The 17,532-nt window shown below is 38.6% G+C and overlaps 1 protein-coding gene across 1 annotated transcript in view; it reads left to right on the top strand.

Annotated features, from left to right (window-relative positions):
* Nucleotides 1–16,960, top strand: part of LOC141288079 (GPI ethanolamine phosphate transferase 2-like) — a 222,035-nt gene extending 205,075 nt beyond the window's left edge. Inside the window, exon 12 of the mRNA XM_073820194.1 lies at nt 15,658–16,960. Within this exon, the coding sequence (XP_073676295.1) occupies nt 15,658–15,877 (220 nt within the window). The 3' untranslated portion in view covers nt 15,878–16,960. The remainder of the gene's footprint in view (nt 1–15,657) is intronic.
* The last annotated feature ends 572 nt before the right edge of the window (nt 16,961–17,532 follow it).

The following is a 17,532-nucleotide window of genomic DNA, read 5'->3' as shown; positions in this document are numbered from 1 at the left end:
CCTAAAATGAAAAATTAAATTAAATTAAATTAAATTAATTTTAAAAAAAGCTAAATATAAATACAAACTATAATAGTATCTCAATTATGCTAAAATAACCACATGTTTTTGCAGTTTTTAGGACTGTTGTGTATTGCCGTAGTTAGAGTTTTTCTACAAAGTTTGTCAAAGAACATTGTGTTTTACTCAACATTGCCCCTTAAAATAGAGTTTATGCAATAATGCTGCAACAGCCTTCCGATGTGATGCTTTTTTTATTAAAAATACCACAGTGCAGTAAGAAAGCTTAAAATGACTTGTGAGTTATAAGGCAATAACGCTTCTGTAGTTCACTGTAATAGGGCCGTCTATAATCTTTCTTTTTTTTCTCACAGCAAGCCTCTTCTTTCATTTTCTTTATAAATTTGTGCTGCATTTTTTCTAAAAAAAAAAAAAAAAAATCTCAACATTTGTGTTACTTAAAAATAGAAAACACACAAAAAGACTTTTTTCAAAGATTCATGCCACATCCGCATATCAGTGATGCGTAATTACAGAGCATTATGGCAATATTAATCAGTGCTAGTCTTCTTAAGATAATTGTTTTAATGGCGCTTGAAGTGATCTGTCAGAGCGAATGAGGAATCGGGGGCAGTTATTAGAGCTCGAGCTGGTAATGATGGTACAATTAGAGCCACTCACAGAACAATGAATAATGGAAATCATGCCGAGACAATCAGACTTCACCCAAGATACTTACACACACACACTCACAGAGATTTTACTGGCCTCTTGATTTTTACACGCTGAAATTATTCTTAAAGAGGTCATTCCAGGAGGAATCAAATTTTCCTTGATCTTTTGAGCTAAAAGAGTTCAATGTGCTATCAAAACATACTGTAACGTTCAGCACTCAAGACTTCCTCCGCACTCTACAAAAATGTTCTGACGTCAGACCAAGACCACCCACATCCTCAGTGGCATTTGAAGTGTTCAGAAACTTTGTCCACCCAATCATGATGAGGTAATAAGGAGCAAGTACTGTAAGATAGATACTGTTATTACTGAACAGCTGAAGAACTTTCTTAAAAGGCGTTCACTGGCATTCTTGAGTTTATGGCAGCCCATAGAACCGCTTGTGGGAAGTTATGAAATTTGGCACACTGATAGAGGACAGTCTCAACATTAACCATAGCAAGTTTGGAGTCTCTAACTCAAACTCTTCATAGTGCCACCACTTTATACAAAATTTCACTCATGCTTTATGCTTAATAACTTTTGTAAGGTTTTGTAAGGTATAGAAGGAAAATTCGGTCCCACTTTACATTAGGTGGCCTTAACTACTATATACTTACATTTAAATTAATCATTTGGTAGAGTACACTTAATGTGTACATATATGTTTTTACATTGTACTTATATTTTTTAAAAATACCTATATGTATTGTATGTATGTATATTACATCTGTAATTAATTTCAGTAATTACATTAATAGTTACACTGTTGACTCATCCCTTACACATTAACCAACTCTTAAACCTACCCATACCACCAAACCTGTCCCTAACCTTACCCATATCCCACCTTAATAGAAGCAAAAGTGTTTTGGAATACAATATGACCACAATAAGTACAGTCGTGGCCAAAAGTTTTGAGAATTACATAAATATTGGAAATTGGAAAAGTTGCTGCTTAAGTTTTAATAATAGCAATTTGCATATACTCCAGAATTTTATGAAGAGTGATCAGATGAATTGCATAGTCCTTCTTTGCCATGAAAATTAACTTAATCCCGAAAAAAAACTTTCCACTGCATTTCATTGCTGTCATTAAAGGACCTGCTGAGATCATTTCAGTAATCGTCTTGTTAACTCAGGTGAGAATGTTGACGAGCACAAGGCTGGAGATCATTATGTCAGGCTGATTGGGTTAGAATGGCAGCTTGACATGTTAAAAGGGTGATGCTTGAAATCATTGTTCTTCCATTGTTAACCATGGTGACCTGCAAAGAAACGCATGCAGCCATCATTGTGTTGCATAAAAATGGCTTCACAGGCAAGGATATTGTGGCTACTAAGATTGCACCTAAATCAAAAATGTATAGGATCATCAAGGACTTCAAGGAAAGAGGTTCAGTTCTTGTTAAGAAGGCTTCAGGGCGTCCAAGAAAGTCCAGCAAGCGCCAGGATCGTCTCCTAAAGAGGATTCAGCTGCGGGATCGGTGTGCCACCAGTGCAGGGCTTGCTCAGGAATGGCAGCAGGCAGGTGTGAGCGCATCTGTACGCACAGTGAGGCCAAGACTTTTGGAAGATGGCCTGGTGTCAAGAAGGGCAGCAAAGAAGCCACTTCTCTCCAAAAAAAAATCAGGGACAGATTGATCTTCTGCATAAAGTATGGCGAATGGACTGCTGAGGACTGGGGCAAAGTCATATTGTCTGATGAAGCCTCTTTCCGATTGTTTGGGGCATCTGGAAAAAGGCTTGTCCGGAGAAGAAAAGGTGAGCGCTACCATCAGTCCTGTGTCATGCCAACAGTAAAGCATCCTGAGACCATTCATGTGTGGGGTTGCTTCTCATCCAAGGGAGTGGGCTCACTCACAATTTTGCCCAAAAACACAGCCATGAATAAAGAATGGTACCAAAACACCCTCCAACTGCAACTTCTTCCAACAGTCCAACAACAGTTTGGTGAAGAACAATGCATTTTCCAGCACGATGGCGCACCGTGCCATAAGGCAAAAGTGATAACTAAGTGGCTCGGGGACCAAAACGTTGATATTTTGGGTCCATGGCCTGGAAACTCCCCAAATCTTAAAACTTGTGGTCAATCCTCAAGAGGCAGGTGGACAAACAAAAACCCACTAATTCTGACAAACTCCAAGAAGTGATGAAAGAATGATGAAAGAATGGGTTGCTATCAGTCAGGATTTGGCCCAGAAGTTGATTGAGGGCATGCCCAGTCGAATTGCAGAGGTCCTGAAAAAGAAGGGCCAACACTGCAAATACTGACTCTTTGCATAAATGTCATGTGATTGTCCATAAAGGCCTTTGAAACGTATGAAGTGCTTGTAATTATATTTCAGTACATCACAGAAACAACTGAAACAAAGATCTAAAAACAGTTTAGCAGCAAAACTTTGTGAAAACTAATATTTGTGTCATTCTCAAAACTTTTGGCCACGACTGTACAGTACATTGTACTTATTTTATGATGTAAGTACATAGTTGTTAAGACAACCTAATTTAAAGTGTGACCAAACATTTTTTTTTCCCCTGAAAAAAGGAGTAACTTCTGAATGGTTTGGCCAAAAATCACAAACTAGTCTCTGTAGATTCGGTGCCCCTGCTGAAAAAAACAGCATATGATGGTTAGGTATGCATAAACCAGCAAAGGACCAGCATTAACAAGCTGAGGACCAACATTAACCAGCAAAGGACCAGCATAAACCAGCAAAGGAGCAGCATAAACCAGCTAAAAGCAGCATCCCAGCACCAAAACATACCTACAGCATATGCTGTTTTTTTCAGCAGGGGCAGCATGCCGAGATGAGCCATACCCAATTTTCCCATGTCGGCCATTTTGGATTTTGTCGTAAAATGTTATATTTCACAAGCGCATTGAAATTTTGTAACGAAAATTGGCATGTGTCTTCGGCACCATGCCCTGGCCAGATTTAGACATTTTGGGGCAGCGCCACCATGTGGGCAAAAGTTATAAAGAAATTTTAAAAAATGCTAATACCTTTTCATTAAATTGGCATATTGTAATGAAACTGGTCAATGTTTTCTTTGGGTCATTCCGGGAACATAGATACCAGTTTTGCCATAAGCTGTGTCTCATTTAGAAGGCTGCACCCTCCGGAGGTCACATTCGAAGGCTGCATACATCATCAAGGCTGTCTCATTTAAGAAAAGCAAGTAGGACACTTCAAATTTCAAATGCGACCCTCGAATACAACCTCCTTTCACAGGAATTTGGAGGATGCATGAGGTGTATCCTTTGCTACTACAGATAAACCACAATTCTTTGCATATCCTTATTTTTAAGCTGATAAGCTGCAGCTCCTCAAACATTGAACAAAATAAAACAAGCTTTTTTTTTTCAAATTACTTTTCAAATTTAGAAATAAATTTCCTTCATTTAAGTAGTGTGAGAGTGCAATGATGCCGTCTCGTTTATTTCTAGGTTGAGGACAATTCGTATACACATCCTACAGAGGATGCAACCTCCAGAGGATTTGACCTCCGGAGGGCGCAGCCTTCTAAATGAGACACAGCTATAGTCAGCCAAACCTCCTATCCGCCATTTTGATTTATGTTGAAAACCTACTTTTTCAAACTGCTCCTAGACTGTTGGTCTAATTTTCATCAAATTCGACTTAGATCATCTTCAGACCATGCTGGCAAAAAGTTATTGATTAGTCAAAAGTAATAAACCATCCATTAACCATCAATAATGAAATAAAAAAAAATGCTAATAACTTTTGATAAAATAAGCCTATTGTAAATTAAACTGGACTGGATAATTCTTGGGTCATTCTGGGAACAATTTTGCCAAAGTCAGTTTTGCTGGCAAAAATGTATGTATTTTGTGTCTATATACAAAATGGCTATCGTTTAATGCATCAACAAATTTGCTGGAATGATGCCAAGCTGCATCTGAGTCTTTATCTCTGCAAAGCTTTGAGATATTGAACTTTGTATGTGCAATTGTCACCTCACACTGACCACGCACGTCAATTTGGTAACAGTGCCACCTATTAGTCAAAAGTGATAAATCATCCATCAGCCATCAATAATGAAATTTAAAAAAAAATGCTAATAACTTTTAAGGAAATTGTAATGACTGGGCTCAAAATAATCCTTGGGTCATGCCAAGAACAGATACCAATTTTGCCATAGTTAGATGAACTTCTTGTCCAACATTTTGATTTATCTTGAAAAACTACTTTTTCAAACTCCTCCTAGACTATTGATCCGATTTTCACCAAATTTGACTCAGATCATCTTCATAACATTCTGGCAAAAAGTTATGGATTTTGTGTAGATATACAAAACAGTTATTATTTATTTTTGCTGGAATGATGCCAGACTGCATCTATAGCTTTGCAAAGCTTTGACATAATGACACCAAACTTTGTATGTGTCATTGCCACCTCACACTGATAATGCCACATCAATTTGGTAACAGTGCCATCTATTAGTCAAAAGTGATAAACCATCCATTAACCATCAATAATTAAATTTAAAAAAAAAAAAAAAAAAAAAAAATTCTTTTGAGGAAATAAACCTATTGTAATGAAATAATCATTGGGTCATGCCGAGAGCATCAATACCAATTTTGCCATAGTTAGCCGAACTTTCTGTCCGCCATTTTGATTTTCTTTAAAAAACTACTTTTTAAAACTTCTCCTAGACCATTTGTCTGATTTTACCAAATTCAAGTCTGTTGTGACAAAAAGTCATGTCGATAGACCAAATTTCATACAGCACCACAACAAATTTGAGGCATGATGCCAAAATGACTTTGGGGTTGTATCTCCCTTGACCACACCATATCAATTTGATAACAGCGACACTTACTGGTCCACAGTGATAAATCTTTCAATCACAATAATAGTGACTGCATTTGATTTTTCAGCTGTTTTGCTTAAAATCATAAATATCTTTAATTGCTCATTGATGTAGTTGGTCTGATGCCTGCCAGCCATGCTGGCATTACTTATCTTGCCTTCTTTGTGGTTGTACTGTAGTTGTTGTTGTTTATTTCTAGCAAGATCTGGCAACACCAGTTCAAGTCAAAGTCATATCATGCTCTGTGATTTCGTACACCACATACAGAAAAGTCACAACTCTCATATGCATTTAAATTCATCATTAACAACTAGTTGTTCAGTTCGGTTTTGAATTCACTGTGTAGAATTTCTGTAAATGCAGTTGTCACTGCAGAGTTAATTTGGTTGTAGACTCCTGTAAATGACTGAACTGTGTGGACAGAACAGAATTAAGCACTAAAAGGTGAATTGACAACCAAATTTAGCTGCAGTGTGTACGTGGCCTTTGTGTAGCAGCTGCAGATCCTTCGGAAGGATCCCAATGTTAAAGCGTGGTGCTGCATTTTATTAGAGCTGTTTCTCATTTTGCATGCAAACACAGAGGGCATTTACATACTGTTATAAGTTTTAAAGGCACGACAGTCTTAGGTGGGGTTTGAGAGTTGTTGTTTTCATCATGTTTAAGTAAAATATTAATATTCATGATTTTTAAACCATTTTAGTGTGTAGAATAGTGTGGTCATGATGGAATTCATATCTGATTATCTTAAAACAATGGATGCTTGCATTATTTATTTGCTTTTACACCAGCACTTTAGTATTGCATCATCTTTTTTCAGGTATGCCTGAGAATGGTACATTGTGTCCTGCAATTTTGAGATAATTACATTACATGTATGCCATTACTGTCCATAGAAGTGTGTGTAAACACTCATTTCAATAGTATATTATGCCAGTTCTGATGACAGTCTTGATTTATTTACTATTATAAATATTATAGTATTAATTATTGGATCATGAAGTATTTGAATTTTTGTGGTATTACTTATTGAAGTATGAATAACAACAACAACATCGACAACAATTTTTTTTCCTCTATTTTTTGCTCCCTCAAGTACAAAGTGACAGCAGTATAACAGTATAATGTATGGGATAGAAACAGGATGTTTGTGTGATAGATGGGCAGTGTTTGAGCAGCATCCTGCATGAGTGGAACTATTTGCATGGTTTGGGAGTGTTTGAATTGCACTCGTTGGACCCTCATGAATCAATATGAGCAGCTGCATTGTGTCAGTAAAGTCAGGATGGGGCAAAATTTGGAATTAAAGAACTGGAAGAATTAGAAAATAACTGCTTCAAATTAATTATAAAATGGAAGTTGGAATTTTATTTGGGATGACAAGAATCATATATCGTCTGTCTGTCTGTGTGCATTAGCTATAAAAATAAGTTTAACATATGATGGATCCTGAGAAAATAGTTTTTCCACTCAGATCCACATACTGTAGGTTAATTTACATTTATTTAATCTATAGTTTATCTATCTGTCTGTCTGTCTGTCTGTCTGTTGTTCTGTTGTTCTATCACTCCATCTATCTATCTGACGTTTTGTTGTTCTATCACTCCATTTATCTGTCTGTCTGACGTTCTGTTGTTCTATCACGCCATCTATCTATCTATCTATCTATCTGTCTGTCTGTCTGTCTGTCTTTCTGACATTCTGTTGTTCTATCACTCCATTTATTTGTCTGTCTGTCTGTCTGTCTGTCTGTCTGTCTGTCTGTCTGTCTGTCTATCTATCTATCTATCTATCTATCTATCTATCTATCTATCTATCTATCTATCTATCTATCTATCTATCTATCTATCTATCTATCTATCTATCTATCTATCTAATCTATCTATCTATCTATCTATCCTGCCCTCCAAAGGCAAAGCACAGTAACTACACATTTGGTCAAAATTGAGTTAAAGGAGAACTCCGGTGTGATATTGACCTAAAGTGTATTGAATCATGATACCGAGTGTGAACGTACCTTGCATATCTCATCTCGGTTTGTGTCCAGCTGTCCGAAATCTGGGGTCAGTTAGCCGATGCTCACAACAGGCTGTCTATGAGAGTGAACAGGGCATCGGAAAAGCCATGTAAATAAATCACTGTTTTACGCCATTTACGAGGCACAAAGTAGCTCCACACTTCATCGGTAGACTTCCTAGGGCCCTGACATTTAAAACGAGACATTGAGAACTCAGAAAAAGCACCGGTAGTTTATTTACAAGAAGATTTATACAGACAGTACCTGGGAAAGAAAATCCGGTCGCCGCCATCCTGAACTTAGTCACGATAAATCGAGTGTCGAGCACCAATGAATTTATCAGGTTATCAACGTATCAGGTTGTAGTTTCCTTCGTGCTCGACACTCGACTTATCGTGACTACATTTAAGATGGCGGCCACCGTTCTGTTCCTGGTGGAAGATGTCTGTATAAATCTTCTTGTAAATAAACTACCGGTGCTTTTTCTGAGTTCTCAATGTCTCGTTTTAAATGTCAGGGCCCTAGGAAGTCTACCGATGAAGTGTGGAGCTACTTTGTGCCTCGTAAATGGCGTAAAACAGTGATTTATTTACATGGCTTTTCCGATGCCCTGTTCACTCTCATAGACAGCCTGTTGTGAGCATCGGCTAACTGACCCCAGATTTCGGACAGCTGTACACAAACCGAGATGAAATATGCAAGGTACGTTCACACTCGGTATCATTATTCAATACACTTTAGGTCAATATCACACCGGAGTTCTCCTTTAAGGCTTAAACTGAACTTTGAGACAACTGTTTTGTCTTGTGGCAAAGTCTCCTGGTTCAATTTTGTCCCGTTTCAGAGAAACGTTCAGAGAAACGAGAGTGTCAACATGTTTGACTAGCTGTTGTAAAAACTTTAAAGGCATTTTTTTTCAGTTTCAGTGTTCCCGTAGTTATTGTACTTTGCCTTTGGATGGCAGTATCTATCTATCTATCTATCTATCTATCTATCTATCTATCTATCTATCTATCTATCTATCTATCTATCTATCTATCTATCTATCTATCTATCTATCTATCTATCTATCTATCTATCTATCTATCTATCTATCTATCTATCTATCTATCTATCTACCTGTCTGTCTATCTATCTATCTACCTGTCTGTCTATCTATCTATCTATCTGTCTATTCTGTCTGTTAAAATTTGAATCCTTCAAACTTCAAACCTTCAAAACTTTGCTTTTCTAGTTACAAATGAGTTTCTTTGAATTTCAGTTAATGTTGCTTCCATTTACATTCAAACTGCTACATGCCACTTTACTTGCTCAATTCAAATTCAGGAATTAAATTGGACTTTAAAAGCCTTTCGTAATTCACATGACCCTGATAGATGAACTCTACATATCCCATAATCCCACATAAATGCAGAGTATCAAACTCTGTCTGTGTGAACCACCCACTCTTTATTTATCTCATTATAAAGTCTGTCCCTGTGAGGCTAGAAGATTTCCCCTAAAGTGCTGTCCGACTACAGCCTGATAAATGAGTGCCTTAAGTGGTCAGACGTTCAGTCTGACATATATAATTCAGCATGCTCAGTCAGCAGTGTCACTACAGCACACACACACATGCACAAGATCCAGGAAATGCTCTTTGATCAATACTCCGCTTTCTGGAATCCCAGCAGGCCCGGCTGACCCGTCCCCCGTCTGAGCCGAGCATTTACACAATCCATTTGAGAGAGAGAAATACGGAGGCTTGTTAGGAGATATTTCATTTCCTCCAAGGCAACAGGTGCTTTGTGTTCAGGGATATTGAATCCTGCGAACAATCTACTACCCGAGTGTCTGAGGTGTGGATTTGAATTGCAAATGCCTTCATCCGCCGGCAAACTCCTCGTGAGGCGGAGAAGGACCACTGTTCTGTTCGCAGAGATATTTGTGACAGACGCGGGAAAATGATTTTAGGCAGTGCTGTCGGGAATCAGCAGCGGGGACCGTGATGTGGCTGTAGAGTTTAAAGAAGATTCACTGCGAGTACGAGCAGCTCCGCAGGTCTGGAAATCAGCCTGTCTGCTTAGACAAGTGACCTGTCAGTCAAAATGATGGGGCAGTCAAAACTGGACAGAAAAATGTACTGTTTCTCAGTCAATTCAGTATTAAATGTGGTTTGCTGTTGTTGTATTGTGTTTAACACAAGTGTTGATCTATACTGTAGTGTGTCCAACAGAGCAGAGAGCATTGTGTTTTTGCCTAGATCAGTTTCTTTTTCACTCTGTCTACTCTTAGTAAACTATATTGTCGTTTCTGTCACATTTCTATTTTTTAAAACTTGCAGAAGTAGTAGAATCTCGCCAAGATTGCTTGGGATTTTTGTATGTTACGACAGCAAAAACAAACAAACTTGAAAGGATAGTCCACTCCAAATAAAAAAATTGCCATTCCAAACCTGTATGACTTTCTTTCTTCTCCAGAACACAAAAGAAGAAACACCATTAAATTACCATAAATGTAGTCCAAATGCTTTGTGTGTCCTACAGAAGAAAGAAAGTCATGAGCAAATCACTGTCTCTTTAAATGTGTTGTGTCCTCTTTATGGTAGTGATTTCTCTTGTCAGTCTTCGGCTTTTGCTTGTTTGTCTCGTAACGCAATTTAAATTCACTGATTAGTTTCCAGGTTGAACCCTGCACCGCTATCTCACTTATCCTTGTCTGGTTCTCTTTCACTGTCACATAAAATCTGTGAGCGTAATTACGCCGGAGAGGAAATCTCCCAGAATGAGTCTCTCTCTCTCTCTCTCTCACCCTGTGAGAGGGGTTTTTATAGGCCAGACTGCGGCAGTCCCTTTGGGTGGAAGAATGAAGGAGTTTAAACTCACAACAAAGCATGCCAGGCCATCTCGCTCATCCGGGGAGCATCTTCAGCCGGCTCGATCCAGCTCGCTGTTTGTGAAAGATGGGAGCTGCATGCTTGATTATTTTCTCCTAATGTTTCACTTGTCATATCAGTATTGACAGAAAGCACTGTGTTTACCACTTTGGGGAATTGGGCTATCAATATTTATGTCGCCATAACAATAAATTTCCATTTTTAATGCAAGGCTGGTGCCGGAATGTCTTTGACTTGTGTCCGCAGATAGTGGGGCTTTTGCTGTTTGCAGCTGTAGAAACTGCCCTACATCCAAATTCTTGTGAACAAGGAATGAGGGCATTTGTTCCTTGGAGAAGCCGAACTCTCACAGTGGGAGTCAAAGGCTGGCCGGACTGCTTGCACATTGATTTGCCCAGGGCTAGAGAAAAGATTTCTGATACAACCGCCTGCAATCCAAGAACCAGATTCTGGTGTCTATCGTATGAGTAACAGCTCTTCAGGCTGAAACATTTTTTAAAACAAGAGTTTCAATGACAGAAAGCTATTTTATTATAGGTTGGGGCCATCTAGTCCAGTCCTGCTCATTCTAGACCAGTTTAGTCCAAAGTAGTGTAAACCTGTCCAGTTTATAGATTGAGTGCATCTAATCTAGCCGAACCATAATTTAGTGCAATATACAGGTCCTTCTCAAAAAATTAGCATATTGTGATAAAGTTCATTATTTTCTGTAATGTACTGATAAACATTAGACTTTCATATATTTTAGATTCATTACACACAACTGAAGTAGTTCAAGCCTTTTATTGTTTTAATATTGATGATTTTGGCATACAGCTCATGAAAACCCAAAATTCCTATCTCAAAAAATTAGCATATTTCATCCGACCAATAAAAGAAAAGTGTTTTTAATACAAAAAAAAGTCAACCTTCAAATAATTATGTTCAGTTATGCACTCAGTACTTGGTCGGGAATCCTTTTGCAGAAATGACTGCTTCAATGCGGCGTGGCATGGAGGCAATCAGCCTGTGGCACTGCTGAGGTGTTATGGAGGCCCAGGATGCTTCGATAGCGGCCTTAAGCTCATCCAGAGTGTTGGGTCTTGCGTCTCTCAACTTTCTCTTCACAATATCCCACAGATTCTCTATGGGGTTCAGGTCAGGAGAGTTGGCAGGCCAATTGAGCACAGTAATACCATGGTCAGTAAACCATTTACCAGTGGTTTTGGCACTGTGAGCAGGTGCCAGGTCGTGCTGAAAAATGAAATCTTCATCTCCATAAAGCTTTTCAGCAGATGGAAGCATGAAGTGCTCCAAAATCTCCTGATAGCTAGCTGCATTGACCCTGCCCTTGATAAAACACAGTGGACCAACACCAGCAGCTGACATGGCACCCCAGACCATCACTGACTGGGTTCTTGACACTGGACTTCAGGCATTTTGGCATTTCCCTCTCCCCAGTCTTCCTCCAGACTCTGGCACCTTGATTTTCTGAATGACATGCAAAATTTGCTTTCATCCGAAAAAAGTACTTTGGACCACTGAGCAACAGTCCAGTGCTGCTTCTCTGTAGCCCAGGTCAGGCGCTTCTGCCGCTGTTTCTGGTTCAAAAGTGGCTTGACCTGGGGAATGCGGCACCTGTAGCCCATTTCCTGCACACGCCTGTACACGGTGGCTCTGGATGTTTCTACTCCAGACTCAGTCCACTGCTTCCGCAGGTCCCCTAAGGTCTGGAATCGGTCCTTCTCCACAATCTTCCTCAGGGTCCGGTCACCTCTTCTCGTTGTGCAGCGTTTTCTGCCACACTTTTTCCTTGCCACAGACTTCCCACTGAGGTGCCTTGATACAGCACTCTGGGAACAGCCTATTCGTTCAGAAATTTCTTTCTGTGTCTTACCCTCTTGCTTGAGGGTGTCAATGATGGCCTTCTGGACAGCAGTCAGGTTGGCAGTCTTACCCATGATTGCGGTTTTGAGTAATGAACCAAGCTGGGAGTTTTTAAAAGCCTCAGGAATCTTTTGCAGGTGTTTAGAGTTAATTAGTTGATTTAGATGATTAGGTTAATAGCTCGTTTAGAGAACCTTTTCATGATATGCAAATTTTTTGAGATAGGAATTTTGGGTTTTCATGAGCTGTATGCCAAAATCATCAATATTAAAACAATAAAAGGCTTGAACTACTTCAGTTGCGTGAAATGAATCTAAAATATATGAAAGTCTAATGTTTATCAGTACATTACAGAAAATAATGAACTTTATCACAATATGCTAATTTTTTGAGAAGGACCTGTAGTCTAGCCCAGTCAGTGTAGTCCAGTAAAATTAGCTCTAGTTCAGTGAAGTGAATTGTAGTCTAGTCCATTTTATAAACTGAGGCCATTTAATCTAGCCTAACCCACTTGAGTCCATTCTAGTCCAGTCTAATTCATTTTAGTCCAAAGTAATCTATCCAGATTTAATCCAGTGTATCATCAACTCCAGTCCGGTTTGTAGATCAAGGGTTGAGGCCATCTTATCTAGCCTAATCCTTGGTCCATTCCTGCCCATTATAGTCTAATTCAGTTTAGTGTAGTCTAGCCCTGTCAATCTAGTCCAGTAAAATCAACTCCAGTCCAGTTCAGTGAAATGTAGTCCAGTCCAGTTTATAGATTAGGGTCATTTATTCTAGCCTAACCCACTTAAATACATTATAGTCAAGTCAAATCTATTTCAGTCCAAAGTAGTCTAAACCAATCCAGTCTGTCATCAGCTCCAGTCCAGTTCATAGATTGAGGCCATCTAATCTAGCTAATCCACTTCAGTCCATACTAGTCCACTCTTGCCCATTCTAGCCCAATTGAATCTGGTTCAGTCTATTATAGTCCAGTGTAATTCAGTTCAATGTAGTCTAGCCTTGTCAGTCTAGTCTAATAAAATCACCTCTAGTTCGGTGAAATGTTGTCCAGTCCAGTTTATAGATTAAGATTAGATTAGCCTAACCCACTTAAATCCATTGTAGTCTAGTCCAATTAATTTCAGTTCATTGTAATCTAAACCAGTCCAGTCCGTCATCAGCTTATTGGTTAAGGCCATCTAATCTAGTTTAACCCACTTCAGGACATTCTAGTCCAGTCCAATCCAGTTCAGTCAAAAGTAGTCTAAACCAATCCAGTCTATCATCAACTCCAGTCTAGTTTACAGGTTAAGGCTATCTAATCTATTTTAACCCACTTCAGTTCATACTAATCCAGTCCTGCCCATTATAGTCCAGTTAAATCTGGTTTAGGCCATTCTAGTGCCATCTAATTCAGTTCAGTGTAGTTTAACCCTGTTAATCTAGTCCAGTAAAATCAATTCCAGTCCATTTCAGTAAAATGTAGTCCAGTGCAGTTTATAGATTTATAAACAGACTTTTAATCTGGCCTAAACAATCAGTCCAGTCCAATCCAATTTAGTAATCTAAACCAAAAAGTAGTCTAAACCAATACTGCCTATCATCAACTCCAGTCTAGTTTACAGGTTGAGGCCATCTAGCCTAACCCAGTTCAGTCTATACTAGGCTATTCCTGCCCATTATAGTCCAGTTCAGTCTGGTTCTGTCCATTTTAGTCAATTCTAATTCAGGTCAGTGTAGTCTAGATCTGTCAATCTAGTCCAATACAATCAACTCCAGTCCAGTACAGTAAAATGTAGCCCAGTCCAGTTTATGGATTGAGGACATTTAATACTAACCTGACCCACTTTAGTCCATTCTAGAACAGTTCTATCCATCAAAGTCCACTGTAATCTAACCAAATCCAGTCTGTCTTGCCTAACCCATTTCAGTCCATACTAGTCTATTCCTACCCCAGTCTGGTTCCATCCATTGTAGTCCAGTCTGATTCATTTCAGTGTAGTCTAGCCCTGTCAATCTAGTCCAGTAAAATCAACTCCAGTCCAGTTCAGTGAAATGTAGTACAGTCCATTTTTTTGATTGAGGCCATTTATTCTATCCTAACCAACTTCAGTCCATTTTAGTGCAGTCCAATCCAATTCAGTCCAAAGGAATCTAAACCAATCTATTCTATCATCAGTTCCAGTCTAGTTTACAGGTTGAGGCCATCTAATCTAGTCTAACCCACTTCATTGCATACTAGTCCAGTCTTGCCCATTTCAGCCCTATTCAATGTAGTACAATGTTATTCATTCTATGTAGTCTAGCCCTGTCAGTCTAGTCCAGTAAAACCAACTCCAGTCCAGTTCACTGTAGTATAGTTGGCTCAGTTATAGTTTGAGGCCATCTAATCTAGCCTAACCTACTTCTAGTCTGTTATCAACTCCAAAGGTTGAGGTCTGTTATCAACTTAGTCCAATTCAGTGCAATGTAGTCCAGTCCAGGTCATAGGCTGAGGTCATTTAAACTAGCCTAGGCCACTTCAGTTCATGCTAGTCCAGTCCTGCACTTTCTAGTCCAATTCTATCCCTTCTAGTCCAGTCCAATTCATTTCAAAGTAATCTAGCCCAGTCTAGTCTATCAGATCCAGTCCAGTTTATAGGTTGAGGTTATTTAATCTAGCCTAGCCAACTTCAGTTCATGCTAGTCCAGTTCTGTCCTTTCTAGTCCAGTTCAATCCCTACTAGTCCAGTCTAGTTCAATTCATTCCAATGTAATCTAGCCCAGTCTAGTCTATCAAATCCAGTCCAGTTTATAAATTGAGGGCATCCAATTTAACCTAACACAATTCAGTCCATACTAGTACAGTCCTACCCAGTCCAGTCCAATTTGATTTAAAGTAGTCCATTCCAGTCTAGTATCAACTCCTGTCCAGTTAAGTGAAATGTAGTTGAGTAATTTCCAGAAAATTTACTCTAGTTCAGTTCATGTCCATTCCAGTCCTTTCCATCTAGCCCAGTCAAGCACTTGCCAGTCTAATGCAGTCTGGGCCTGCTTGATCCAGTCTGTTCATTCCATTAAGGTCCCATTATCTTTTAGAGCGTCGGATTATTGCGTCTAGACCTGGTGATAGCTTTGTCATCAGACCATGACAGGGGGCGTTTGTCTTGATAAATGTACAATAGACATTTGCCTTGAAACATAGCGCATAATCATAGGTTATTAAAGGAAGTTATACCTTTTCCATTAGCATTAAATGAGGAATGAACCACAGTCAATGAGACCTGATGGTTTTATGACTACAGTATTATGTAGTGACACATATCATAGACTCACACCAGATCATAACATCTTAATTCTGGTCTTTTTCTCTCTCTTTCAGGGCTGTAATGGGGCTCGGTCATGGCAGCTACTGCTTCGCGCTCCTGCGGTCCATCCCAGCCGTGTTTTACGTGGTTCTGGTCACCAGTCTCCGATACCACCTTTTCATCTGGAGTGTGTTTTCTCCAAAACTCTTGTACGAGGCCATGCACACCCTCATCACCACCGCCGTGTGTCTGTTTTTCACCTTTATGGATCAGGAACGCTCAGCCAGACCATGAACACCAAGGCAGAACCAGAACCAAACCAAACTCAGGTACACGGTGCAATTGAGTTTAGTGCACCAAAAGGAGAGAGGAAAAACAATGGGAGAAGGTTCTAGGTAATTCTACTACTATGAGGTCAACATTGAGAATCCAGAGCTTACATGGAGGTTTGACTCGCTCTATTGACTTTTACTCATTTGTGTGTATGTGATTAAATTATTTTTATATTTTTGAGAGGTCTTTGATAGTGCAGATAAAGTATGACGAAACTTGTGGGCGTACATATGATAGTCCCTCTCATTCTCTATGCAGTTTTTCTTCCTAAAGCTTTACAGATAATGGAGAGTGTAATTCTTTTTGTATCTTGCAATTTCCGCCCCTGACCGTTGCTTCACCTCTAGAATAATACGAGATAAGATACATCATTAATAACTCTCCCCACGCTGAAATCACAGCAGATGTAAACTCCTCTCGCACTTAAAGCTTTAAGGGATCTTAAAATTCTTTTAAATCATATCTAAACACAGCTACGTATGCCATTTTAGTTTAATCCGCCTTTTTGGGAATGTGAATTATAAACTGATTTATCTTGGTAAGTGTTTGTCTTTATTTCAGTGCATAGATCTGGTTAATAATAAAAAGAATCCTTTTCTGATTGAGAGTAATTCATTTCTGCATGCTTTTAAATGTGTGATTCAGTTTTGCCTCTGATTTGTTTTGATACAGTTGCTGTGTGCATATTGTACATCACAAGAATTTTTGTCTTTGGCTTTGTTTCTGTCTTTATTACAATGTGTTTAGGAGCTCTGCCTACAGTGAAATCTTACTGGTTGAAAAATCTGCTCCACAACTACATATTAAGCAAACATGTTATAAATAGCAAATTTATGTTGTAAGTTTTAATGTTTTAGGTTTTGCTTCTATTAATGGTTATGGACTGTTTAATTTCTTTTGTTGATGCATCTTTGCTATTGACATATACTACCGTTAAAAAGTTTAAGATCAAAATCTGTAAGATTTTCTAAATAGTTTTGAAAGAAGTGTCTTATTTTTCACCAAGGCTACATTTATTTGATTAAAATACAGTAGGAAACAGTAGTATTGTGAAATGTTTTTACATTTAAAATAACCGTTTTCTGTTCGAAAATGTAACTTATTCTCTTAATGCCAAGGTTAATGCAATATGTGATTTTTTGCAATGAAAATGGATGACATTTTTGTTTTGCTATATTGAATAAATGTGAAGGGATCATACATTTTTTATGTTTCTTATTAGGGGCCAAGCGCTTTCTTTTTTTTCTTATTCTTCTGCTACTGCTACTTCTTGCGCTCTGGGATTCTATTACAGATTGCGGAAAAGTTATGAAATTTGACACACTCAATAATAACCACAGCAAATTTGGAGATTCTAATTCAAACTCTCTAGCGCCACCAATAGGCCAAATTTGCAATTCTTTTTTTATTCGACTCTAATTCCTTGGCTCTTGGCGATTTTGAGTTTAGACGGTTTGTCCGATTTTCACCAAAATTGGCTCAGATCATTTTCATACAATGATGTCAAAAGTTATCAAAAGCTTGTTGATATACCAAAGTGTTTTTGTAAAGTGCTTTAAAGAATTTGATGAAATTTGCACAAAAATGGACATAAGGATATATCTTCGCAACGCTTT

This window comes from Garra rufa, chromosome 16 (genome assembly GCF_049309525.1).
Source record: "Garra rufa chromosome 16, GarRuf1.0, whole genome shotgun sequence".
NCBI lineage: Eukaryota > Metazoa > Chordata > Actinopteri > Cypriniformes > Cyprinidae > Garra > Garra rufa.
This window is presented reverse-complemented; position numbering and strand designations above follow the sequence as displayed.